Source organism: Acipenser ruthenus, chromosome 15 (assembly GCF_902713425.1).
Source record: "Acipenser ruthenus chromosome 15, fAciRut3.2 maternal haplotype, whole genome shotgun sequence".
Classification (NCBI taxonomy): Eukaryota; Metazoa; Chordata; class Actinopteri; order Acipenseriformes; family Acipenseridae; genus Acipenser; species Acipenser ruthenus.
The window spans coordinates 35,748,570-35,776,565 of NC_081203.1; the positions used below are offsets into that span (position 1 = coordinate 35,748,570).

General features: G+C 44.4%; 2 protein-coding genes across 3 annotated transcripts; one reads left to right on the forward strand and one right to left on the reverse strand.

Annotated features, from left to right (window-relative positions):
- Positions 1-1,386: 1,386 nt before the first annotated feature.
- On the forward strand, positions 1,387-13,987 carry LOC117422474 (transcriptional repressor protein YY1-like). 2 transcript variants are annotated; one of them, XM_058988122.1, is made up of 6 exons: positions 1,387-2,040; positions 8,494-8,656; positions 10,203-10,247; positions 11,276-11,336; positions 12,234-12,392; positions 13,047-13,987. In XM_058988122.1, exons 1-6 carry the CDS (start codon positions 1,476-1,478, stop codon positions 13,227-13,229), a joined length of 1,176 nt encoding a protein of 391 aa, XP_058844105.1. In that variant the 5' UTR covers positions 1,387-1,475; the 3' UTR covers positions 13,230-13,987. The 2 variants fall into 2 exon arrangements, with proteins under 2 accessions (XP_058844105.1, XP_058844106.1); XM_058988123.1 differs by lacking the exon at positions 10,203-10,247 and having other exon boundaries at positions 1,389-2,040.
- A 2,442-nt stretch (positions 13,988-16,429) lies between these two features.
- Positions 16,430-27,739, reverse strand: LOC117422579 (mitochondrial basic amino acids transporter). Its single transcript, XM_034037740.3, has 4 exons — positions 27,390-27,739; positions 23,001-23,044; positions 19,484-19,567; positions 16,430-18,510 (listed from the first exon to the last, which is right to left on the reverse strand). The coding sequence occupies exons 1-4, from the start codon at positions 27,415-27,417 to the stop codon at positions 17,749-17,751; spliced, it is 918 nt and encodes a 305-aa protein (XP_033893631.2). The 5' UTR covers positions 27,418-27,739; the 3' UTR covers positions 16,430-17,748.
- Positions 27,740-27,996: the final 257 nt, after the last annotated feature.

Genomic DNA, 27,996 nt, shown 5'->3' on the forward strand with positions numbered 1-27,996 from the left:
AGGCGTCTCATCTTTGGAACACACTGGCTTCAAACACAAGAGCAGCCCTTCGCAATAACTTTTTAAACCACTCACACATATTTATTATAAATCTAGAATTGTGTAACCAAACTTTTCAAAAACAGCCACGCTGGAACTCATTTTACATTCATGGAAAAGAAGTTTGTCTGTCGTGTGGATTTGAGTTTGCTTCCCCCTAGAGCTCTTTAAAGCCATGCAGTGTGGATAGACAAACACACACACACACACACATCACAACGGAGGCGGTGTGTTCAGTATCTGTGGGTTGCTATAGAAACTCTTTTGCACGCGGTGCAGGGTGGAAGGAGAGGGGGTCATCTTTCAAAAGATAATCCTACTCTGCACATTACAATGCATGGTTTCCGTTCAGGCTTTTATTGCAGTGCATTCATGTTTGCAATAAATGACACACCACACACCTTAGATAAACAACACAGGCATTGACTTTCCACTGTAGACAAATCTCAGCCAAACTGCCACATCCATACTTAATAAATGTATGACCCGGACCATTCACCCACAGCGGAACATCAGATCAGGGGTATTATTAAGGGTGTTATGAAGGTATTATTATTATTTGTTTATTTAGCAGACGCCTTTATCCAAGGCGACTTACAGAGACTAGGTTGTGTGAACTATGCATCAGCTGCAGAGTCACTTACAACTACGTCTCACCCAAAAGACGGAGCACAAGGAGGTTAAGTGACTTGCTCACGGTCACACAGTGAGTCAGTGGTTGAGGTGGGATTTGAACCGAGGACCTCCTGGTTACATGCCCAGTTATTTAACCACTGGACCACACAGCCTCTCATCATCATCATCATCATCATCATCATCATCATCATCATCATCATCATCATCATCATCATCATCATCATCATCATCATCATCATCATCATCATCAGTTTCCTTTTTTAATTGTCATTACAATGTCTGATATTAAATATGTAACGTTACTGTCTTTACACTTAGTCAGTCGAGTTGCAATACATCACTATGCTGGTCACTGTGATTCAGCACCAGTCCCATCCAGTCAGAGAATGAAGCCGTGAAGTCCTTCAGCTCGGGTTAAATATCACCCCCAGCCAAGCATACCCTGGATGGATAGATCTTAAACAATGCAAGCTTCTGGCATTCAAAACCACCGACAACATCATACTGCTGTGTATGACTGCGTGTCTTCACAAGCCTTGCTCCAAAGCAGAGAGACGCAGCTTCCCTTCACTTAGCTGCAGCAGCCATGGACGAGGACAAGTCTCGCGAGGTTTGTAAACCGAGCGGCGGCGAGATTTGGTTGGCCGGAGTTGAGTTATTTGTGTTGTCGAAGAAGGAGGAAGGGAAAGAGAGAGTGAGAGGGAGGGGGGTATCTGGAGTCGAATAGAGCGAGCAAGCGAGAGAGAGAGAGAGAGAGAGAGAGAGAGAGAGAGTGAGAGAGAGTAATCAGGGGATCCAACATGGCATCGGGCGATACGCTCTACATCGCGACGACCGACGGCTCGGAAATGCCGGCCGAGATCGTCGAGCTCCACGAGATCGAGGTAGAGACTATCCCCGTGGAAACGATCGAGACCACGGTGGTCGGGGAGGAGGATGACGACAAGCACGACCAGCCGATGATAGCCCTGCAGCCGCTAGTGACAGACGATCCGAACCAGGTTCACCACCACCACCACCACCACCACCACCAGGAGGTGATCCTGGTGCAGACGAGAGAGGAGGTGGTCGGCGGGGACGACTCGGACCTGCGGGCCGACGATGGCTATGAAGATCAGATCCTCATCCCAGTCCCGGCACCGGTCGCGGAGGAGGAGTATATCGAGCAGACGCTGGTGACGGTAGCCGGGAAAAGCAGCTCTTCCTCGGGAGGGCGGATGAAGAAAGGGGGGGGCGGCAGCGGGAAGAAATCGGGTAAAAAGAGCTACCTGAGCGGGGCTGAGGCAAGCGGGAGAAAATGGGAACAGAAGCAAGTCCAGATCAAGACTCTGGAAGGAGAGTTTTCGGTAACGATGTGGGCTTCTGGTAAGCGTGTGTTTATTTCTGCTTTGTTCTCCTTCGTTGCTGTAACAAAGCGGGCCTTGCAAGGGCGTTGGCCTTTAGCAGCCTCGCTTTTCTGGTCGTTGCCTTGGCCGCTTGTTTGGGAGAGTTTTTTGATGTGTCCCCCAGTCCAAGCTCGAATGGAGTCGGGATGAAATGTTTTTGTTTTGAAGGGAAGCCATGTTTTATGTGTTGATGGGCGCCGCCATGTTCCCCCGGTCCAGTATGGCGGCCCGAAAAAATGGCGTTGATGCGGCCGGGGGAAGATGGCGGCGGTGCGGGAGCGAGCGCGCTGCTGCGGGCCCGGGGAGTAGGCCGCAATGGCGCAGTTTGAGAGAGGAGAGGCAGGCTGCTGGCGTGGGGGAGGGACGGGGGGGCGCCAACACCACGGCGCTCTCTGAGACGAACCAAACGAGAACCAAACTCGGGTTCAAATATGTGTTTATATCAAAAAGGTGGTTTGTGTTTATATACACGAACTCGCTCATGTTAAAGCGTGTTCTCGAGTACTGTGCTGAACTGGCTTTTCAATGCATTTTCACGTTTTACAAGCTTAATTTGGTAGTGGATTATTGTTTTTATATATATATATTTTTTCCTTTTTTTTTTTTTTTTTTGCAACATTACCAACTCAGACCAGTTTCAGTTGTGTGGTTTTCAGTTGCATTTAAATGCCCATGTTGGTAACTGTGTGGTAATAATCGTGGTTGGTACACAAATACATTGCAAGTTAAAGATGATAAGTCGTGGTTTTGAGTTTACGAATTTGATGCGTTGTGTGTTTTGATTAAACTTTGAATCGAAATGAAATATTGTTCGAGTGGTAAGGAAGGGAGGTCTTGTGTGGTATGAATGGACGTTATCGTCATTTTTGAAATACTGTACCGTAGTTAGTACAGTGGCCGGCACTAGCTAGCAACCTGTTTATTATTATTATTATTATTATTTATTTCTTAGCAGACGCCCTTATCCAGGGCGACTTACAATCGTTACAAGATATCACATTATTTTTACATACAATTCCCCATTTATACAGTTGGGTTTTTACTGGAGCAATCTAGGTAAAGTACCTTGCTCAAGGGTACAGCAGCAGTGTCCCCCACTGGGGATTGAACCCACGACCCTCCGGTCAAGAGTCCAGAGCCCTGACCACTACTCCACACTGCTGCCCGTTCTGCTATATGCTGTATACACAAAACAGTAAAATTACACTGTGGCAGGTGTCAGCTTGCGCTGTGCATTGAAAGGATTGACTTTGCTGTCGGTAATTTATATAATTTATATTTCTTTATCAGAACACTGTTTTCAGCATTTTGTATTTTGGGGTTTAACACAAAATAGAGATTCTGATATTTATTGCACATTCGGTCAGGGCACTGTGAGGCATTTCCGTATGATCCAGGCTGGAAATCCTGTTCTGTTTTGGTTCATTTAAAAACGAATTAGTTTGATTTTTGTACAGTGTCCAGGGAGGTGCTGAAGAGTTGATGTACGGTACCCTTTTCCCGCTTAGTGTCTGCTCTGCGCACGTTACTAATAACACGTCATTTAATAACGCTGTTTTTATTGCTAGCTACATTATTCGAAACAATATATTATATAGATTGCACGTTCGTCGTAAAAATTATATTTTAAAAAAAAAGACACCCTTTAGAGCAGGGGTGCCAAATTCCGGTCCTGGAGGCCCGGTGTCCCTCCTGGCTTTTGTTCCAACCTTGCCCTAAATTACTTAATTGGACCAATTATTACCAATTATTGGTTTAATTAAGTAATTTAGAACACAGTTGGAACAAAAGCCAGGAGGGATCTGGCCCTCCAGGACCGGAATTGTGCACCCCTGCACTAGAGAAACAGATTGTGTTGTTTGTTAAAACGCCATGTTTTTAATACAGGCTGCAAACTCGGAGCAGGAATGAAATGAAACACTCTGAACCGGTCTGTCAGTTGGAATCACTGCAGCGGCAGGGCATTTGTTTCAGTAGTATGCTTGTAAAATCATCTGCATGCTAACTGCAGTGGATTAACATTGCAATCTGCACAGTGCGCCGCTTTCCACGCCAGGAGATGTGTTGTTATTGTTATTATCCCTGTATTTACATTGACTCATTATTGTGAATCTCTGTATAATGCAGCATTGTGTCGACTGATTTGGATGCTCTGTCTGGATACAGTTCTCAGTACATCTGCAAACATCTTAGTCATTTATGCTTTGTGTTTAGTATCCCATGCCAGTCCCACAGCTGCACACAGGTGTGATTGATTCCCTTAGTCCAGTGGTTTTCAACCTTTTCATCTCAAGTACCAGTGTTTCCAGCAGGGACCACCAGGTGTACCAGTAACTCTGTGCAATCTTAAACTGCTGTTGTAAAGCCCAGACCTACCCCATTACAAGCAGGTTTGTTGTGTCTGTACTTGGTGACCGCACCTTTAATTGTGCACAGTTGTAATATCGAAAACAGCATGCTGCAGCTCCCATGCTCAGTGTTAATGGAGTCCTGATCTGACAGCATGCTGCAGCTCCCATGCTGATTGTTAGTGAAGTCCTGATCTGACAGCATGCTGCAGCTCCCATGCTCAGTGTTAGTGAAGTCCTGATCTGACAGCATGCTGCAGCTCCCATGCTGATTGTTAGTGAAGTCCTGATCTGACAGCATGCTGCAGCTCCCATGCTCAGTGTTAGTGAAGTCCTGATCTGACAGCATGCTGCAGCTCCCATGTTCAGTGTTAGTGGAGTCCTGATCTGACAGCATGCTGCAGCTCCCATGCTCAGTGTTAATGGAGTCCTGATCTGACAGCATGCTGCAGCTCCCATGCTCAGTGTTAGTGAAGTCCTGATCTGACAGCATGCTGCAGCTCCCATGCTCAGTGTTAGTGAAGTCCTGATCTGACAGCATGCTGCAGCTCCCATGCTCAGTGTTAGTGAAGTCCTGATCTGACAGCATGCTGCAGCTCCCATGCTCAGTGTTAGTGAAGTCCCGATCTGACAGCATGCTGCAGCTCCCATGCTCAGTGTTAGTGAAGTGCTGATCTGACAGCATGCTGCAGCTCCCATGCTCAGTGTTAATGGAGTCCTGATCTGACAGCATGCTGCAGCTCCCATGCTCAGTGTTAGTGAAGTCCCGATCTGACAGCATGCTGCAGCTCCCATGCTCAGTGTTAGTGAAGTGCTGATCTGACAGCATGCTGCAGCTCCCATGCTCAGTGTTAGTGAAGTGCTGATCTGACAGCATGCTGCAGCTCCCATGCTCAGTGTTAGTGAAGTCCTGATCTGACAGCATGCTGCAGCTCCCATGCTCAGTGTTAGTGAAGTGCTGATCTGACAGCATGCTGCAGCTCCCATGCTCAGTGTTAGTGAAGTGCTGATCTGACATGTAACACAGACAGCTCTTATGATTACATGTTCCCATTTATTTTTCAGTAAAATAAAGTTTAAATTGCAGTGAGCTTCTTCTGCTGTATTTACCATATTAAATACACAACAGCAAGCTCATTGTCCTATATTTTCATTTGCACAATCTGAGCGCTACTGATTGTTCCTGCAATCAAATAAGTTGCAGGACATTTCATTTCATGCTCTTATTTCTTTGTTGTTTTTTTCTGAGCAGTACACTTCCTAATTACAGACCCAAGTATTTCTGTGTGTTCTGCTTTTACATTTCTTAAAATGGTCAGTTTGTGAAATAACTTAGTTTTCCCTGCAGCAGCTGACCGTGCTGTAGTACAAAACTCAGATACATTAGTGTTTTACATAATGGTAACAGCACTCTTAAATGACATGCCTGCTTCTGAGGCTGAAGAGATACTACCAGCTCATCATCTAACTGGGGAATCTGCTGTGCAATTAAATCAGCCTTAAACTCAGACGCTAAATGTAACTAAATCTGTTCTATCTGGGATGCAAAGATGCAACAGATGAGAAGTCAGTCAGTGTGGACTCCAAGCTTCATTCAGTTCACACTTTTTTCCTTTTCACTTTTGTTTCACGGAGCTTTTTGCTGCATTACAGCCCTTTCTGAATTATTTTCTTTATTTGAAGTTTCCAGGGCATTTTGTTAATGGTGCGTGTGCGACACAAGATCCTTGAGTGTTTTTATTTGTGTTTCTCGCTGTTCTTGTCCTACATTTCTTAACTGCAGCTGTTCATTGGAAGCTGCATTTTTACACAACAGTACTTGCACACGTTTGCTCACCATCACAACTGTTGCAAGAAGCTGGGGTTCCTGTATTGTGCTGGTGTAATACCTCTCTGCACTTCCAAGCACTGGTATTTCATCCAATTGTTACGTCCTCCTCGCGCTTCAGTTTATTAAAATATGTGTTTTTATCCAGACTGACGTCCTGTCGTATTCATAAATACTGACACATGCTTTTAAAGGGAGAGGCAGCATTTATGTGCCTAACCCCGAAACAAACTGTTTTTTATTGTCCCATTTTAGTCGCAGTATGGAGGCCTCAGTGGCCCATTTCCCTTGGTTCAGAAACAGAAGCTATGTGCGCGATACAGTATATTATACAGTTAACAGTGTAACCGGTCCAGTCAGGCCTGTGATGATTCATAACTACAGGCAGCCCCGGGCCATGGCTAATGTGAACCTGCATAGCTAGGAAACGTAACCTGGTACAATTCTACATGCAGTGACTGACTGAGGCGTCGGGTTTCCTTTAATATAATTTCTGTTCAGAAATTCAGAGCCTCTGAAATCAAATTGTCAACACTCTTGAATTCTTCGTTTTAAGTGTGCTAAACACAAAGAAGTGATCAGATGGTTATACACAGGAGGAAATAGTTTGTTGCTGTTGATTTACTCTGTGAACTGTCTGAAAGCCCGCTGTGCGTCTGTAACTGTATTATAAGAAGACACCGCTGCAATGAGATGCTGTGTCTGGTTGGACTGTGCTTTGTTAATGACAGTCTTCTAGACCGTGGGATCTGTGAGTTCAAGGTAAGGGATCACAGCTCGGTGATCCTGCCTTCATATTCCATATCCTACAGCCAGGGGGAGACAGAGAGCAAGTGGCTTCTCATCTGTTTGCTAGTGTAGAGATTGTGAAACTAGACTGTATAGATCTCAAATATTTTGGCAGTCTGCCTCACTAACTCCCTCAAGCAGTTACATTTCAAATCGGGAGTACATTTGCATTTGTTTGTTTTTGTGAAGAATCCCTTTTTTTAATTGGTATACTCTATTTCAGCCATCCCCAGAGCAGTCCTGGCTATCTCTCACCCTGATCGCTTTGATGACATGGAGAATGTGACAGCCCATAGTGAATGTTATCTCTTAGTAATACATGTGGCATCTCTCCCATTCTGGTATCCTGCATGCATGTTCAAACACTGTAGCAACCCTCCAGTAAACCTGCGCTGTGCAGAAGCTAAATAAAAGGGTTCTTCATTTAAGTGGAAGTCTTCTCTTCCATTTACCCTGGCTTTACACTGATGCTCATTCATGGATGCTGCAGGGGATGTTTGTTCAGGCATTATATTTCTAGATGAGTCTCTGTGGTTCAAACAAACTGAAATAGCAAGCTTTAGTCTCTTTAGAGGCTGGTGATTGTGGAGACTTGGCTCGATACGTAGCAGGAAAGGTCATTTGTAGAGGCTTTGCAACAATCCTGAATATTTTCAGTAGAGGCTGCTTCCAGATTGGGATGAAATGTGGTGTTAACTGAAGTTCAGAGCAGATTTAGCTGGAGCCTGTAATGTATTTATTTATTTATTTATTTATTTATTTATTTATTGGAGGGGGAGGGGGAGGGGGAGGGGGGGGTCTATTCATTTGAATGTATCTCAAATCAGAGCTAATTCCTTCTGCTTCTTCATGTTGGGGACAAGGTAAAAGTGGAAGAAAGATAATGATCCATTCAACAGATCTTGACACTTCTTCCTATCCTGTGTGAACTGCTGATGAACCACCTTTGGTTCCTGTTACAAACCGTTGAATTGTTACCTTGTGTCCAGTGAGCCATGGAAGTGCAATGCAGTTTCTTACTCCCTGGGAACATCCTGAGCAGATGGCTGGATTGTAGAATAACGTTTGGACTGGCTCAGCAGACTGTGCCGAGCACTTTGTGTCCAGGATCTTGCAGTGTACTGTGACTAAACCATTCAGAAGTGAAGTGTGTTAAGAAGAGGTAGCCCTGTCATGCATAACGAGATTCCAGGGCTGTTACATAGTCATTTCACCCACTGCAGGTTTTCCAACCAGCTTGATTAGCCACAGAGTGTCAAATTGAACTCCTAGTAAAACCAGGAATGAGTCAAACAGAGTCCCTGAATTCCACTACTTTTTGTACTACTCTTTAATGATGTAATGTTCTTTAGTCTCTTGTGCTAGGGATGGCCGTTTTGGTTTCTGATCGCACCCTCAATGAGATACTCAACTCCGTCACAAGAACCTGAATGCACTGTAGTAAAGCTGGCCTTGATTTCCATTGCAGATGACAAAAAGGACATTGACCATGAGACGGTGGTGGAAGAGCAGATTATCGGAGAGAACTCTCCTCCCGATTATTCAGAGTACATGACCGGAAAGAAACTCCCGCCAGGAGGCATCCCGGGGATCGACCTCTCTGACCCCAAACAGTTAGCAGAGTTCGCCAGGTGAGTCTCCTGTGCAGCATGCTGGACAGTGCAGCAAGTCCCAGCTACTCCACTGCACGCCTGTCACTTACAATCAAACAGCTGCTTCATTCATTTTACTTTCCATTCTCAGCAGACCTTGAGAAAGGCTCTGTTCTAAACACCTAGGAGGAAAGAGGTAGTAACTTGAGGTTTTTTCCAATCCTTTTTCTACACTTCACTGTCTTCGGTATCCTCTTCACTTCACCTCACTGACCTGCTCTGTCAAAGCACACACAATGAAAAGTGTAACTGCTCAGGGGAGCAGTGAGTGGGACGGGTGCTGGAGCTAATGAATGATAGGAGAAGGATTGTAGAACTATGGAGGCTACACTTTTAACCACCTTATGTTGAGAATAATCTTGACCTGGAACAAAATGACGGTGTGCATAAGCAGTCCCAGGAAATACTAAACACTGAGACTATGATTTGTTACTGTGGGGTCAAATAGACCTGAAACCTGTCAGGAGAGTTCAGTGGACGGTGTTAAAGTGGGGTGTTATGACTCTTCACACCTGCTGGCTATGTAGAGAAGGCCTTTATAGCTGCTCAGCTCTGATCTTGGTATAAGCAGGGCTGGGTCTGGCAGATACTCTGATAGGAGACCTGCAGGGAACATGAGTTCTGCTGTAGAAGCGGGGTTTAGTTGCTGAGTTGGGGTCTCTTTCTCTCTCTCTGTCTGTCTGTCTCGCTCTCTTGCTGTCGTTCTCTCACACTCTCTGTCTCTGTCTCTCTTGCTCTCGTTGTCTCGCTCGCTCGCTCTCTGTCTCTCTCGTTCTCTCATACTCTCTTGCTCTCATTGTCTCTGTCTCTCTCTCTCTCTCTCTCTCTCTCTCTCTGTCTCTCGTTCTCTCACTCTTGCTCTCATTGTCTCTCTGTCTCTCTCTCTCTCTCTGTCACTCTCTTGCTCTCGTCTCTGTCTCTTTCTCGTTCTCTCACACTCTTGCTCTCGTTGTCTCTCTCTGTCTCTCGCTCTCTGTCTCTCTCTCTCTCTGTCTCTTTCTCGTTCTCTCTCTCTCTCTGTCTGTCTCTCTCACACACACCTGGGCCTGAACTTCAAGATGCATTGTCCCTTAGTTGTGTTCGTGGTGTGTGTTCACTATGTTCCCCCAGTAGTCTGTTCATTATAAATGGATGGGCTTGTGAAGGTGTTCTGTAAGCCTAAGCTCAGGGCTTGTGTGTTTCAAAGCATTACAAGTAATGCTGAGCAGTACTTTGGGAGTTATTTGTAACTGTTTAGAGTTTAAACCGGGTTTGTAAAATGGCTTACCTTTTGCTAATGCCGTATCCGAATGAGCAATACATTGTGGTCCAGTTCAAATGTTCATATTAGTGAGCGCATGTAATCCACAAGTTGAATTAAGAACACACAAGGGGTGAAGCAAGCAGCGCTTTTGCTTCAGCTGTTAAAGTATGTGTAGAGGGGATGGATTCCAAAGGGGGTTAGGAAAAGGATCCTTCGATTCACAATCAAGTGATCCCACAAGTGACAGGCATGACAACTCAGATATGGATATTATCTTTCCAGCCCCTTCAATAGCAGTGAATGCCTCGTGAAACGGGAGCCCAATCGGTAAGTTAACCAACTTACTTCACTTTCACAGATACATACAGCTCATGATGTTTATACTGTCCATCGTCTATACAAATAAATACAGCTTCAGAGAAGTCACCCAGTGTTTTAGGCTTAACATTGCCATGCCCTCGCATTCTGCACGCTTGAAGTAGCTGCTGTTAATACTAGGAAGGTTATTAGTTTGTTTCCAATCATGTCTGAAGTTCAAGAGAGTGCTCACCCTAGTGGTCAACACTGGTATAACGCTGCTCATGAATACTGGTAAACTATACCCCCCACCACCACTCAGTGTTAGGAGGTTTGAATGGACTGACCCAAAGATCTGCACTTCCTGGTTTCGTTAATGTTGAACAAGTAATACCTGGGCTAACTGGTCTTCACCTTCCCAACACCCATAGAGAAAGGATTTTGTATCTGTCCTTCCTGTAGTGTTACAGAAAGCAGGCTGGTTTATAGAGGCATCTTGAAAGATGTTTGTAACAGACTGACAGTCTTTTAAAGCAGGTCAAAGTGCATGTTTTCAGAGAGGGCCTGGTCTGTAACTGTGAACATGAAAAGTGAAGCATCTTGAGTTCATTCACCTGGAATGCCTCGTTCGTTATTCTGTCCCTTCACTGGGAAGGGCAGCACCACTAGCGGAGGGGCCACACATTCACACTTGCATGGGTGGGGAGGGGGGGTTCTAATTATCGACCCCAAGCAGGATATGAACTTGTGACTTCACACGAAGGTGAGGAGGTACAGCTGGGGAAATGATTTGCTCCCCTTAACACATTTTAAAAGTAAGATAGCTTGTTTTTGTTGCATTAAAGTTCTTCAGCGAATATACAATATTGAAATCCGTCTGACCAAATAGACTGGATTGTTTTGACCAGCTGTACCACCATCAGTTTCGATTCTTAAGTAATTCCTTTACCGTTTCAGTAGTGTTAGACATTTTGTACCTTCTGTTGGTTAACTCGTTGTTTTTCTGTGTAGATGGCTTTTTTTTTTTTTTCCTCAAAGATTTTCGTTTTGTTTTGCAGGATGAAGCCGAGAAAAATAAAAGAAGATGACGCCCCAAGAACGATAGCGTGTCCCCACAAAGTGAGTACTGTGGTACTGTGAGAGAGAGAGAGAACAGGTGTCTCGCTGGCTTAGTGCTGGAGTGCTCTGTTACTGTAAGAGAGAACAGGTGTCTCGCTGGCTTTGTGCTGGAGTGCTGTGTTACTGTGAGAGAGAACAGGTGTCTCGCTGGCTTAGTGCTGGAGTGCTCTGTTACTGTGAGAGAGAACAGGTTTCTCGCTGGCTTAGTGCTGGAGTGCTCTGTTACTGTAAGAGAGAACAGGTGTCTCGCTGGCTTAGTGCTGGAGTGCTGTGTTACTGTGAGAGAGAACAGGTGTCTCGCTGGCTTAGTGCTGGAGTGCTGTGTTACTGTGAGAGAGAACAGGTGTCTCGCTGGCTTAGTGCTGGAGTGCTGTGTTACTGTGAGAGAGAACAGGTGTCTCGCTGGCTTAGTGCTTGCTGAATCTCCAATGGGATCGGTAGATAAATTGGGGCAGGCGTCAGTTTAACTATTTCTCAAGTGCGGTGGATAATTAATATGCATGTTTGTTCAAATCGGAGTGTCCACAAGCTTTATCGTTCTACTGGCTGTCTTTGTGGACACACCATTTTATTATGTAGGGTGAAAACTGAATGTATTCAAGGAAAAATAGGTAAATGTAAGGGGATGCAATTTTGCAATATTCTGGTATGTATTAAGCAACATAAATGATGATTAACAGCCAAGTCGGCTAATAATTGAACATTGGAAAAGCCAGTCAGCAAGCCAGCTATTAATATCCAAATGAAATGAAAGCGATGTTTTGGCTCTGTGTACGTTCCAGTGTCGCTGCACTGTGAGTATTGGTTTTGGGGAGGCTGGGATGCTGCCAGGGCTTGACTCGCCTTTTCCGGTTCTTCATCTCTTCATATCCTGCTCTTGTTTGCTTTGCCACCCAGGGATGCACAAAGATGTTCAGGGACAACTCTGCCATGAGGAAGCACTTGCACACTCACGGGCCGCGCGTTCACGTTTGTGCTGAATGTGGGAAAGCCTTCGTGGAGAGCTCCAAACTGAAGCGACATCAGCTCGTTCATACTGGAGAAAAACCTTTCCAGGTAGGGCCCTGATCCTCCAGTGCATGAACACACTGCTACTGATCATTGATGGGAACATGAAGAGCCAGTGTCCCTCTCGGTCATTGCTGGTAAATTAATATTGCACTGTGTGAGAGATTTCCAGACAGGACGAGCTACCTATTTATGGGTGATGGCATATGTTGTATTACTAGGGCTAAAGTGGGGTGAAAAAGGCAACAAATACCTGCCCCTGGTCGTCCATGCATTGTAAAACATTGTAATTCTACCATGAGAGAATAGAAGTGTAGTATACAACAACATACTGTAGATACAGCAACATGTTAGCATGCACAATATAGAGTACCCCACTGTGCTGTTGGGTTCCTCTGCAAGATTCACAGGGAAGAGGAAACTCTACCAGTTCTGTCAGATTTTTGGGGCCCTGTGTGAAACTGGTTCTGGTTTCAGGCAAGTTCCCATTAGGAGAGATGCTTTCATCACAAACATTTCTCTGCTGAATATTGCTTTCATGAAGTGTGGTTCTTTGAAGATTTGAGACTAGCCTTGTTTGTATTGGATTGAATGTACTTTATTTTGACGTGTTGGAATGCACTAGGTGATCTCCATGTGCTTCTGCAGCAGTTTGATGACGGCAGTACCGTGGTGATGGGTTTGATTTTGTTTCCCCTGCAGTGCACGTTCGAGGGATGTGGAAAGCGGTTCTCACTGGACTTCAATTTACGCACTCATGTGCGGATTCACACCGGAGACCGGCCCTATGTGTGCCCTTTCGACGGCTGCAATAAGAAGTTTGCTCAGTCAACTAACCTGAAGTCTCACATCTTGACACACGCGAAAGCCAAAAACAACCAGTGAAGTCCAGGAGGAATCCCAGCCCTGCACACAGCGGCATCTTCATGGAATATAGTCGGGCAAAAGTGATTAAACCACGACCCTTTGTATATTGTTTCTAGAAAAGAGTTTTAAAAAAAATAAAAGAAAAAAGGAAAAAAAAAGAAATGTACTTAACAAAGACTTTTTGATAAGTAAGGAGATAAGAAAAAAAAAAAAGCCTTTAAAGATGATGCTAAGCTTTTTCTCACTTTTAGTTCCGTTTTGTGAACAGGCTGCTGTTCTGTAAAACAAATCGCTAAAAAGGCCCATTTTCAGAGGACTCGAACTCCCCACCTTGCATCTAAAGACAATTCTTTATACAAGTGTGCTTTGAAAGAAAAAGCAAAATTGGACTGATTTACACAACAAAACAAATCTCTTTTTCACCCGTCTGCATAGAAAACATATTGCTTTTTTAATTTTGTATTTTAAGTGTGCATATTGTACACTTTTTTGGGGATATGCTTAGTAATGCTATGTGTGAATTCTTCTGAAGATTGACCTCTTGTAATAGATCTTCCTGGAAGAGAATGGGCAGTTACTGTACTACATGCATACTTCAAGTGTGTTTTTTTCCTGTAAAAAGTTACATAGCTTTTGTTTGCTCCCTAATTTGGTTGTATTCTTTTCTTGTTAACTCATTTTGTATAATTGTATCGTATAGCTGTAATGAAATCATGTAGACTCTAATAGCAATGTGGTTTAAATAGTGTTAATCAATTAAAACCATTTTAGTCACAGCTTTTAGTTTTATTTTTCCTGAAATGTACTGCCAGATTGGAACGGATTTCACGGCAAGCCTGTTTTCAGATGCATATACAAAAAACAAGAACTTCAACAAATGGTGCTCGCTTGCATTTGTACAATGTATCATACAGCCATCGCCATCCAACACCTGTTAATAATGTACCAATGAAATGGGCTCAAACCAAGCACTTAGAAAAAAACACTTGTTTTGTAATAAACCAAGCATTGATGGTTAGAATCAGTTGAAAGGGGCTTTCATTGTTTGTTTTTGGTCTTGGGTGGGATTGAGAAACCTTTCTGGCAAATGCCATGATGGCTTATTGTTAGATTTTTAGTTCAGGTTCCTTCGATTTTATTTTTCTTTCTAAGGAATAGGTAGTTTTGGTCAGTCCCGTTGTAGATGTTTCTGTCCACGGTACTTTTGATCCCTTGTCCAGTCTATAAATGTGTTGGTGGTCAGCCCTCCCCAAGTACAGGGATGCTGTCTTGAAAGCCCAGCTTGGCTCCAGGGAGCTCAGTGAATTGGGTGCTAGATGTATGGAGAGACACAATGTGTGTCTGTACGGGGGTGAAGGGACGCGTCCCAATCCGCTCTGTGTGTGTGTGGCTGTAAGGGGGTGAAGGGACGCGTCCCAATCCGCTCTGTGTGTGTGTGGCTGTAAGGGGGTGAAGGGACGCGTCCCAATCCGCTCTGTGTGTGTGTCTGTAAGGGGGTGAAGGGACGCGTCCCAATCCGCTGTGTGTGTGAGTGTCTGCGCTGGGGTGAAGGGACGCGTCCCAGTCCGCTCTGTGTGTGAAACATGTTTGGAGATCTCACGCTCAGTCAGCAAGACAAGACTTGCTTCCACACGTATTAAATGCAAATAAAACTCCCCGTTGTGTTCATTTGGTGTTTTTCTGTGTTGCATGATTTAAGCTAGTTTCCCCATGTCTAGGCTTTTTTTGTACTATTTGTTAAGTGATCAGTGCTTTATAAAAATGAAGGCAAACTGCAATGCTACCATGTTCCTTTTGAGAATGTCAGGAACCCTGATTATTCAGGGTCGTGGAGTGTTATAGATAGCATTAGGGGTGTTTTCATTGTTTTTCATCCACTGACACAGCCTTGTAATCCCTAGGAGGCTGCAGGTTGTGTCCTGTTCCTCGGGTGTGATGGATCTCGACACTGGAAGAATCCTGTGGGCCAGCGATACTGCGGGAGGAGATGGTAACTGGGAAGTTGGGACTTGAAATAAACATTTCTGGGGGTCACTTCCTATCTTTATAGCCTGGGTTGATTTTCAAACCAAACAAAGTGCTGCATATCTCTAATGTAGAATGCATGTAATTGTCCAGTCTCCTCCCTTCCGTCAGCTTTTCAGTATTCACAGGGTGTGACCATGTAAGGACAGCTTGATTCAAGGGGAGAAATCCTGCATACCTTTGCACTCGCATATAAAAGAATACAAAATAGCTGACCTTTCTGTTTATAACATTAAAAACGAACTCCATGCAAGTACAAAATCAGATGTTCTCACTACCCTTTAAATCCAGCAGAGGGCATTCTTGGAAAACTATCCCAATGTACAATAAAGCAGCAATGTGAACTAAACATTTCGCTTGTACTGTAGAGGGACACCTGACTCATGACAAAGAATGTGTGTTTTCTGATAAACGGTAATGTGTCTGGTGGTGTTATCCTTCCCATAATCAGTATTATGAAGAGATATGTTTTGATATTCAACATATCAATTACAAATCGGACACCTGTCCAGCAATGCCAGGGTTTCTGATCTGGAATGGCACTGTAAACTTCACCCTTGGAATAAACTCTTTCCATCTCAGAGACACAGCTGACATGAGGACCCCCTGGTAATACAATTAGTAATAAAGACAACAGAAGCCACTTCTTTAAAACCCTTTGCATTTTATTTTCATACATTACTTTGGTACAAGGAGCTGTGCTGTGCTTAGGTTGGCATCCGCACAGACAAGACAGCAGAAACACACAGTCCAGCGCCTCACCCACTTCACCTCCATCACACTGGCACTGCAATCCCTACTGTACAAACCGATCCCCAAAGGTTACATTGTTTCAGCAACGCAGAATTCTACAACAAGCAGACCTGCTCTATCCCTCCCCCTTAAAGAAAAAACAAAGCAGCACACGTTAGTTATGGGGTCAGACAATCCAGGTCAGACAAATATTGCACCTGTCCCGACATGGCTTATAACGCAGAGAACTTCAACCATGACTGTCCGCACGAAACGGATCCGTGAAGCAGGCATCGACGTGCTCTCTGAACTGGGTTCCCTACACTGGCTTCCGAATACCCTGTGAACATCACCCCATACTGCAGTCCAACGCCGGCGAGTTCAGGATCATGAATCTCTACACACAAACATTTAGTTAGCAATGTTTCTGCTGGAAATAAAGCTGGTTCAGTGGAAGACTAGTTTTTTTGGATTGTACAGTATTTATTTTGTTGGTTATTTTTATAAATCGACACCGTCTTCTTTTGGAGGAAAAGCAATTAGACCCGGAGATATTTATTTCAAATGAATCCTCGTTCTGGTTAAAAAAAGAGCCTCCCATAGTAACAGCCAACCCTCCCAAAAAATGCTTTTGAAAAAGGTTCAGTGCAATCACAGCAACCAGGCCCCAGCTAAAGCTGCTCAGAGCTGTCCAAGATTGTTTCTGTAGTAAAGTGAAATAGAGTGTCTAGGAAGCCCAGAGCTGCTTCAGTGCAGCTTTCGAGACTAGGCTGATTTCATTAAGCCATGATTTGCACATTTATATCACCACTTCTTCAGTCAAATGACCTTGTCTGTAAAACATTGAGCATTAATGATGCCTTTGCAGCAGCACAAAAAAAAAGATACAGATAGAAACAAAAAATAAAAACGCACCAAAACAGATGCACATTCAAACAGTCATCAAATGGGGGTTTGTATCGCCTATACAGGGCCATGCTGAGAAATTACTGCAGTGGAATAAAGCTGTGAAATTAGTAGTCCACTAGTAGTAACGGAGATTAAAATATATTTATATAAGTATTTATATATACTGGGCAACAACCAAACTCATTAAACTGAGTTAACTGGCCCACATCTCAAACCACAGGATTTAGAACAGATCTGCAAATCAAATGTCTACTCTTTCTTTCTTTCTTTCTTTCTTTCGGACACAAGCTCTCTTTTGGATATTGGATTGCACATTTCTCAGGTTCAGAAATCAGAAGCACATTAAGCAGACCCGTCCACGCGGCATCGCCTTACAGGGCTCAGCCCTTGAATCTGCCTTCCAGGAAAATTATTATTAACTTATTTCAAAACCAAGTTTTGAAATATCCTTCCGAAATGGACCCTGATCTGTGGGCAATGCAGAAACTGCACTAGCTGCTTCATGAACAGTAAATAAGCATTATATCTACGGAGAGGGTGCGATTTATGTTTTGCTGTGGTTTCACATTTACATCAAATGTACAATATATATAACAGCAGTACAGCCCTGAACGTATCAATAAGAGTTATTTCTGTACAGCACAGTCAAGCCTATATTACAAAAAAAAAAATTAAAATTAAATTAAAAAAAAGCTGCTTTGTAAAGGAAACAAAAACCTGCCTTAAAACTTTACTCAATACAGTTCTACCTCTTTTAAACTTGCATATATTAAAAAAAAAAGAATTCTCCCTAAAATTCCAGATCAGTAACAGAGCTCCCGCATGATCAAGCGGACGGCAGCAGCAGCGTGTGAGGATGAGGAGGAGAGAGTCACAAACTGGACTGCTGCTGCTGCTGCTGCTGCTGCGTTACTGGGGCCGGCTCGCAGTCCTTCACCCCCTCACCCTCCCCTCTCATGTACATCAGGAAGAGCGTGACAGTGGCGAAGGTAGCGGCGTTGACCGGGAATGCCCGCAGCAGAGTGGAGGTGAGACCGCGGGTGAACACCAACCAGCCTTCCTTCCGATAGCTCTGCTGCACACAGTCCAGGATCCCGTTATACTGCAGCACCCCGCCCACCCCGTCTGCCTGCAGCCTGGATTTGATCACATCCACCGGGTAAGTGGAGAGCCAGCACGCTATCCCGGACATGCCCCCTGCGAGCAGGAGCTTGGGGATCATGTAGGGGTCATCGGGCTCACAGCCCAGGGAGCGCGTGAGGCAGTCGTAGGTGAGGAAGTAGAATCCGAAGGCGGGCGCCTCGCGGGCAAGCGTGGTCAGCATGCCGCGGTTGATCCCCCGCACCCCTTCCTTCCTGTAGATCCGCACCAGGCAGTCCAGGGAGTTCTTGTAGTGCTTCCTCGTGGACTTGTACTCGCCGGTGCCCTGCATCTGCATGCGCGTCTTGGCCAGCTCCATGGGGCAGCAGATGACGCACTGTATGGTGCCTGCGGCCGACCCCGCGAGGAACTGGTTCAGCGGGCTGTCCCGCCCCAGCTGCCGCATCACGTTGCCCTGCACCCCGAAAACGATGGCGTTGATGAAGGTCAGGCCCATCATAGGGGAGCCGATGCCTTTGTACAGACCCAGAATCTGACAAAGAAAGAACGGGAAATAGCACCAGGAGATCGACGAGGGGACATTTTAAAAGATAGCAAAATTCTGCCAAAACATTATTTTATATATATATATATATATATATATATATATATATAATGTATGTATGTATGTATGTATATAGGACGTTTCCTGCCCCAATCTTAACATAGGTCAGACTCTCTAGACTCATCTTTGCAGGAATTGAATGAAACACTCCGGGCTGGCAGCTGAACTGTGTGCAATCGCAAATCACACACACACTGGAATAATAACCACTAGGAACAAAAAAACTAATATGGAAATAAGACTCCCATTGCATAGCAATGTGATCCATTCCTGGTTTTACTAGGAGTTTAAGACCTGAGTTTGTCACTGATACACTGGGGCTAATCAAGCTCTTAGTAACACCTGGAATGGGTGAAACTGCTAGGCAATAACAGTCTTATTCCCATCCCTGAAGTGACTATGAATACATGCGCTTGTGGCACAAGCAGCAAGTCACAAGCAAGGCAGCTGTAGCTGGCTAAACTGTCAATGTCTGTGCTGCAGGTTACAAATAAAGTGTCAATGACCCTGGCAGCTCTGTGCTGCAGGTTAGAAATAGCAGAAACTATTAAGAACTAGCCTATTCAAAAACACTGGATTTCGTAAACGTGATTGTTTGTTATCTGGATAAATGTAATCCAGCAGTGACAGAAAAACCAGATCAAAATGATCCAGATAAAAGGAATCTTGATCACAAAATATAGGATTACAAAATCCGGATCACTTTGATCCAGATGAAAATTTTTGAAAAACCTGCCCCAGGTCACCTGCTTGTTTGCCGTTCCTCTAGATGGCATGTTTAACGCAGGAGAGAAATACTCGCTCCGCCTCGCATGCCAACGACTTTCTGCACCGATTGAGGAGCATCAAGTCCTCATAGGTCTCCCCTCGGCTATTTGCAAGTCAGGGACAGCATACTTACAGACTCCTGTCGTACAATCGACTGGAAGCAGTGGAAGGTCCCGCGATACAAAGGCTTGTCTACATTTTGAACCTGAAGTCGGACCTGCGAAAGAAAAAGGACTGCATTAAAAACACAGCAGCACGTTCCTCTCCAGCACCAATCCACACGCACTTCAATCACACATACACTGCTACGCACTTCAATAACACACACGGAAAAGATATGGAATGAATGAATCATATTGAAAAACAGACAGTGGTTTTGATGGCTTCTTTTATCTTTGAAGAACTGGACTACTCTCTTTGTTTTTGTATTATGCCACACAATCAAGACTGAGAAACAGGAAGTATTCACCTTGACTGTACTTACTAGGTAACTCTCCTGTGAAGAGGCTTATCCCTCACCCACAAATTAACTAACCCCTTTGCTGTTAATGAAAGTAGCCCCTGGCTCAGAAATAAAGGCAGTTAAATGCAAACAAAATGCAAATAAAAATGAAATAAATAACCTCCTATTGCTGTTTCGACTGAATCGGAATTAAGACTATGCTCCCTGATGACTGGTGCAGTGTTTCACACACTAGAGCTATAAACCTCAGATTGTGCTCCCTGATGACTGGTGCAGTGTTTCACACACTAGAGCTATAAACCTCAGATTGTGCTCCCTGATGACTGGTGCAGTGTTTCACACACTAGAGCTATAAACCTCAGACTGTGCTCCCTGATGACTGGTGCAGTGTTTCACACACTAGAGCTATAAACCTCAGACTGTGCTCCCTGATGACTGGTGCAGTGTTTCACACACTAGAGCTATAAACCTCAGACTGTGCTCCCTGATGACTGGTGCAGTGTTTCACACACTAGAGCTATAAACCTCAGACTGTGCTCCCTGATGACTGGTGCAGTGTTTCACACACTAGAGCTATAAACCTCAGACTGTGCTCCCTGATGACTGGTGCAGTGTTTCACACACTAGAGCTATAAACCTCAGACTGTGCTCCCTGATGACTGGTGCAGTGTTTCACACACTAGAGCTATAAACCTCAGATTGTGCTCCCTGATGACTGGTGCAGTGTTTCACACAGTAGAGCTATAAACCTCAGATTGTGCTCCCTGATGACTGGTGCAGTGTTTCACACACTAGAGCTACAAACCTCAGACTGTGCTCCCTGATGACTGGTGCAGTGTTTCACACACAGAGCTATAAACCTCAGACTGTGCTCCCTGATGACTGGTGCAGTGTTTCACACACAGAGCTATAAACCTCAGACTGTGCTCCCTGATGACTGGTGCAGTGTTTCACACACAGAGCTATAAACCTCAGACTGTGCTCCCTGATGACTGGTGCAGTGTTTCACACACAGAGCTATAAACCTCAGACTGTGCTCCCTGATGACTGGTGCAGTGTTTCACACACTAGAGCTATAAACCTCAGATTGTGCTCCCTGATGACTGGTGCAGTGTTTCACACACAGAGCTATAAACCTCAGACTGTGCTCCCTGATGACTGGTGCAGTGTTTCACACACTAGAGCTATAAACCTCAGATTGTGCTCCCTGATGACTGGTGCAGTGTTTCACACACTAGAGCTATAAACCTCAGATTGTGCTCCCTGATGACTGGTGCAGTGTTTCACACACTAGAGCTATAAACCTCAGATTGTGCTCCCTGATGACTGGTGCAGTGTTTCACACACTAGAGCTATAAACCTCAGATTGTGCTCCCTGATGACTGGTGCAGTGTTTCACACACAGAGCTATAAACCTCAGACTGTGCTCCCTGATGACTGGTGCAGTGTTTCACACACTAGAGCTATAAACCTCAGATTGTGCTCCCTGATGACTGGTGCAGTGTTTCACACACTAGAGCTATAAACCTCAGATTGTGCTCCCTGATGACTGGTGCAGTGTTTCACACACTAGAGCTATAAACCTCAGATTGTGCTCCCTGATGACTGGTGCAGTGTTTCAGCGTGTCCACCATCTGCAGTCTTGAACTTTGGAAGAAACCCCAAGTGCTTTCATGCTAGGCTCGGAGGCGTGGCAACGTGGCAACGGCTGCATTCGGTTGGAATCGATGGTTTCAGACAAGGAGCATCCATACTGCCCATTTTAATTCTACTCAACCAGATCACAAAAGCACAAGTGTCAGGTTTTAAGGCTGACAGTTCCATGTCTCCATAAACCCTCCCATACTGAAATCCTTACCGCAGACGGCCCTGCATACAGATTTTCTTAATCCTGTCCTGTGCCTTCTAAACCATCTTTTCCTTGCTATATATGTAAACAAACGCGCTTATTCAAAATTCATTTTTACCGGCAAGTCGGGCGGGACATCTTGTCTACAGGGGTGTCCTAGAGTTAAAACATAACATTCAAAAAACACAGCTTGTAAGAGTCAATATTGCAGAATAAGAAAAAGATAAGACTAAAATATTAAGCAGATTCTGTTCATGTATTGAAAAGATCACCCCTTTGCGGAGCCCCAGGATTTGCTCAAAGGCTATTCTTGGGTTGGGGTGGGGGGGTGGGGGTGGGGGGGGGGGAGTACAGCAGCTTCAGGACCTTCTCATGCATTCCCTGGCATTTGAAATGCAAGCTGTATAGATGTGCGGTCAGGCTGCTCCTGCAAGCTAATGCCCAGCTGCTGAGAAGGGGATAGTATGCCTTCAGGAAGAGGACTCTTCACATGGATTATACACCGTGTCACAACCTGAACAAGTCTCATCAGGCTTGCACAAGCATGAACACGATGGTTTGCAGAATGCACAAATACATGTGCTTTACCTTTGGCCCAGACGCGTTGCAACAGCAGCAGCTGTAATGTTGCCTCCTGTGCATAGTTAGTGCTACAGGCGGCTGGTTAAAGTGCTGCTATGGTAAACAGTAATAAATATGCCAGTGCAAGGGCAGCACTGGTTAATAGCTGACCAAGGTGTCTTGTTTAAGCCAGTTAAGCTTGATAGGGTGACACATGACAGCTCATTGTTCCTCCCTCTGGGTCACTGTTCTTTTGAAGATTAAAAATAACTGAATGAGAATGTTCCTAAAGTTTTTAAGAACTGCTTTTGAAGAGTGTTTATAAACAAACATTCTCGTAGATTAAACGGTGCTTTGAAAATAACAAGGTTAAACCCTTGAAAAAAGCTGAAAACCCAATAATCTTGCATAAGAGAATGCAACTGAAAGGTTTTTAAAATCATTAACTGTATCTGCCACACCTATAATGCATTACCATTGTGCAACTTATGCAAATGTTATTTTACTCTTCCAATACATTATTATTATTATTATTATTTATTTCTTAGCAGACGCCCTTATCCAGGGCGACTTACAATCGTAAGCAGAAACATGGGCATGTAACCACTGCTGCTGCCTCATACGGTCTCACTTTTTCATTTTTACATTTAATGTGAGCCAATTCATAGTCCTGATATACTGTGCAATATTAAACAAGATGTATTTTGTTTCAAAGCAAAAAGGATGCATTTGTAGTGATCATTAGAAAACAAAACACGGACGGATGTTCCCACCCACCTTGACCGTGTCAAACGGGTGACCGACGAGGACACCTACAGCACCTGGAACGAAACAGAGACAAGAGAGAGAAATTAGACTGCGCAATATAGGGGAGGAAATACACTGCTCCATTCTCCCTCTAGATACAAACAGTTTAGGATCCAGACAGAAGCATCAAACAGTAATGACTGTGGACAGTGTATAGACTTGGAGGTCAATGGGTTCACAAGCTTCCATCAACTGAACCGTTAGTTGGGAATGTGTTTCTGAACACCCATATTGTTCATTAACACAGTACTACACTGCAAGCGCTCAATACACCAGGGCAGACTGGACAGTATGTTCTGCAAGCTCTCAATACACCAGGGCAGTCTGGACAGTATGTTCTGCAAGCTCTCAATACACCAGGGCAGACTGGACAGTATGTTCTGCAAGCGCTCAATACACCAGGGCAGACTGGACAGTATGTTCTGCAAGCGCTCAATACACCAGGGCAGACTGGACAGTATGTTCTGCAGCAGAACAGTAAAAACTACTGCGGGCCCGATTACAGCGTTCAACTTACCACCACGTTCGCTGGTTCAACACGTAGCACAATCCAGTTAAATAAATGGTCTTACACACCTGCTGTGTGTGTGCTAGGATATGATTAGACCCTGAGTTTAGTTAATCATAAACATCTTACACGACCCCTGGTTACTGAATACCAAGCTCCTGCAGCGATATCATACACACAATCTAAATATGGCTCTCAATACACAAAGCTAGTCCAATTCCAACAGCTCACTGCAATGCTCCAAATAGCAAGCCATGCTGGAGGGGCTTGTCTCTAACCCCCAATCACAGCGACTCTCCTAGCCACACCCCTCAATGTAATCAAAGCGTCCTTTTACAGCCCTGCCACCCTCTGCTGCAGACCCACGTGCAGTCCAGTACTTCACAACTACTTAACCTGCCTTGATACGGGTCATTCCACACCGACTCAACCACAGCCGTTGCCAACCATCTCAGGTCTTGCTACAAAAATTCACCTGGGTGTTTTCAGGTCCGCTGAGTTTAGAAATGATTCGGAAATTTTTTTTTTTTTAATTTCCCCTTCGAGCTGTGACCTGGCAAAGGTCAACCTATAGTGAAAAAGTGACCCTGACCAGAAAAATTATCCTGGACTCAACTTAGACGCTACCATCATATCCTAAAATGTTACTATTGCTGTAAGAACCTTAGGAGCCACTCTTCCAATTTTTTTTTTTTTTTTTTTTTTTTTTTAAACACTTTTGGTTTCAAGTCCCCCAACCGGTCATTAACCCCCTCTCAAATTTTAAATTTAGTATTTCTACCAAGTTTAGGCTAAAATAACTCACATAGGGGGGGGGGGGGGGGCTCCAAAAAATCATCCACAGATATAATCAAGCAAAACATTTTGGTATCTGCAGATTTTAGATTTGTGGTAGATTTTTGAAGTTGCAAAACCCTACTTGGAAATAAGAAGCTGCCAGCCCTACAATTACAGTAAAGTTATATAAAGCACCGCGGCAAAAGTATTTCTGAGGTCACTTCTAGTAATGCCAGTGGGAGGCACACCTTCATTGTACCTTATTTGCTTAGCTTTGATTCCTATGCAACAAGCAGTCATGTGATACACTGGATTTTCCACTGTACAAAAGAAGGAGCATCAGAATTCAAATCTCTGTGACCTTGTCTATACAATGTCTGCAATTGGTCGCACCTTTCACCTTATTGACAGGAGATTAACTGTAAGACAGGCAGACAATGTCATGACCTCATCACACACGCCCTGCAATTGCAATTGGACAGTAAAGGGGTGTGCATACCTTTCCCCAGAACGAGACAGAGGTGCACCAACGCCTGTGTGTCATGCACTACTGTACATCATCCCAAGTTACAGCACTGGGCCAGGAAAAATAGGACGTTCATCCATATAAAATCCACTGGAAAACCTGTAGAAACACCAAGCCCAAGCTATCGTCACAGAATTCTTCCAGCATTGCTACAACATGTGTTGAAACGTTTAGCACTGCAAATGTGCGGTAGCTGCTTTCTTGAGGCAATTTATTTTTGTACGACCCAGCTTGCTACAGTATGCTTGTCAAAAAACGCGAGCTCTTAGAAAGTTTAAGGATTTCCTAAACCTGAGCCAATATCTACTTTTACAGCAAGCACATCACCTTCCTAGATTCTCATTGGTACTCTGTAAAGAATTACAGTTTTCAGCTTAACCTTTCTACATGCATCCTGCCACTGTTGTTACTGTAAAATCAGAGCTACTTTATCTGTGACACCAGTGAAAATGTAGAGGCACCTGCACATTCCCCCAGTTTGAATGTGTTTCAAAACGTTCTGCAATGCCTTGGACATTTACACTGCCAGTGCTTCTTCTAGAACATGCACGCCGGAGCCATGAGGTGCCAGACTGTGCTCCACTGAAGCTGAAGGAACACAGAGACACTTTGTCAGGAGCAGTGGCTTCAAACCTGGTTCCAGGAGACCTAGGTGAGGCTTATCAAACCCTGTCTCCCTTGGTGTGCCATGCAGTCTCCTGAAACCAAATGGGAGCCATGGTCATCATGCATTGACCTTCCTCTGTTTGGCTTGCTGCAGCTCAGAGTTGGTTCATAACTCTTGATCTTCCTCTGTTTGGTTTGCTGCAGCTCAGAGTTGGTTCATAACTCTTGATCTTCCTCTGTTTGGTTTGCTGCAGCTCAGAGTTGGTTCATAACTCTTGATCTTCCTCTGTTTGGTTTGCTGCAGCTCAGAGTTGGTTCATAACTCTTGATCTTCCTCTGTTTGGTTTGCTGCAGCTCAGAGTTGGTTCATAACTCTTGATCTTCCTCTGTTTGGTTTGCTGCAGCTCAGAGTTGGTTCATAACTCTTGATCTTCCTCTGTTTGGTTTGCTGCAGCTCAGAGTTGGTTCATAACTCTTGATCTTCCTCTGTTTGGTTTGCTGCAGCTCAGAGTTGGTTCATAACTCTTGATCTTCCTCTGTTTGGTTTGCTGCAGCTCAGAGTTGGTTCATAACTCTTGATCTTCCTCTGTTTGGTTTGCTGCAGCTCAGAGTTGGTTCATAACTCTTGATCTTCCTCTGTTTGGTTTGCTGCAGCTCAGAGTTGGTTCATAACTCTTGATCTTCCTCTGTTTGGTTTGCTGCAGCTCAGAGTTGGTTCATAACTCTTGAAGGATTGCCTGGGTTTTGCCAGCGAGTCTCAGACTGCAAAGTGTTCGGTGCATACCAGAACTCAACAAGGACCAGCAACGCCACTGAAAATCGTTCCTGATCTCAACAGGGAAGGTTGTTGACCTGCAGCGTTGACTCAACGAACTCGCCGACACCGAGAGCCGGCATGCACGCTACTGTAAACCCTGCCTCTGTTTTCAGCGTTGAGTCAACAGAAACGTCACTGAAACTTTAAGGTCAACGCTTCTGGGTAGTAATGGGGAAGACTGAAGACTGACAAACACTTGACAAGCATTAAAAACAATTAAACTATTGTATATTGTACTATTACAATCGCTGACGTATGGCGAATGAAAACAGTCCTTATTATTTTTATGCTGCGTTATTGTGGATGCTGCATTCATTTGCGCTGGGTGGAACGGTGTTGGGTCTCCCTGGTAACAAAAGCGGACTAGTTTTTGACGTCACTCCACATCCACAGCACGAAGGACCGTGCTAGTATAGATAGTTATAATTTAGTAACATGGAAGTCAATGATATACATGTTTTACATACCGGTAGACTGCAGAATCGCAAAAACGTAAAGTGTAATTGTAAATAAAACATTGCACAGTACCACGAGACAACCAGCTACATTACTATAATCTCAGCAAGATAAACCGGCACAGACATCTACAGCTGTGGCCAAAGGTTTTGCATCACAGTTGACATATTGAATTACACACCGCTTTGTAGTTTTCTATAAACTGACATTTCGAAATAGAACACGAGATACTCCCGGTAGACTCTACTGAGATATCATTTTGTAGTTTCTTTGGATTACATGATGTTAAATAAAAGTTCAAAATTACGTTCATTTTTTTTAATGACGTCTCACTCCTAAAAGTGTAGGTGATGCAAAACTTTCGTCCAGAGATGTAAATTCATGGCGGTTTGGATTTAGTCGCATACCCTTAGTTACATCGCCGGACACGGCTTTTAAACTGCACCCCCTGCGTTTACATGACACGTATACTTACTGTAGCAATCCTAACCTTGACTTCTAAAAATCTAAAATATTCTGTTCATAAATATTCAAGGGCAGGGGGTAAAACGACTTGGCTTGAATGATGTAATACTGGAAGGTAGGATTCCACTCCACATTACAAAACATGGCATTCACCCCCCCCCCCCCAAAAAAAAAAACACAACTAAACGCCACATCGCCGCTTACCTCCGAGACATCCAGCTACATAATCCATTGCCACACAGTGTTTTCACTTGAACTTAAACGTATTCAGTGTTTCAGTCTCTTTTAGTCTAGTTGTTTCGTCTTTTCTTCTAGTCTGTCTCTATTGCGTTATCCCTTCTTCACCCACGATGTTTACAAAACGCATTCCTTGCTGCGTCACAGAATATGGAAATCAACAACCGGGTGTTCTAGTGTACAGGCTGTAGTAATATATGTCGTCTTCGTTCGTTCGTGTGTTTGTTTCTCTCTTTTCTTTAACACTGTGTCACACAATCACCCAGCTCCATTCCGTTTGCTTCTATTTCTGACTGGGAAGGGGAGGGGTGTATAACCCTTTTGTTTTTTTGGAGGAACTATCTGTCCAATGGCGGCGTTGTTAAGGGCTCACACCCCTTCGCGCATCCCTCCCCCCTCCCTTCATTTGCTGATTCTAAGGCCGGCTTTGGGGCGCTGCGGATACAAGTTTACAAAAGCCGGCAAATGCAAAGAAACAGAAACAGATCTCTGCCGACCATACGGAAAATAAGGACGCCATACTAACAACAATGGAGATGCAGAATGTTGCGATATACTGTCAGCATGAATGCCC

Bases quoted from the DNA above. Each gene is read 5' to 3' on its own strand.
- LOC117422474 (XM_058988122.1), top strand. From the start codon at position 1,476: ATGGCATCGGGCGATACGCTCTACATCGCGACGACCGACGGCTCGGAA. The intron at 11,337-12,233 runs GTGAGTACTGTG...TTTGCCACCCAG, and splicing joins CGATAGCGTGTCCCCACAAA to GGATGCACAAAGATGTTCAG. The intron at 12,393-13,046 runs GTAGGGCCCTGA...TTTCCCCTGCAG, and splicing joins CTGGAGAAAAACCTTTCCAG to TGCACGTTCGAGGGATGTGG.
- LOC117422579 (XM_034037740.3), bottom strand. From the start codon at position 27,417: ATGGATTATGTAGCTGGATGTCTCGGAG. The intron at 23,045-27,389 runs GTAAGCGGCGAT...GTTTCGTTCCAG, and splicing joins TGTAGCTGGATGTCTCGGAG to GTGCTGTAGGTGTCCTCGTC. The intron at 19,568-23,000 runs GTGGGTGGGAAC...TTTCTTTCGCAG, and splicing joins ACCCGTTTGACACGGTCAAG to GTCCGACTTCAGGTTCAAAA.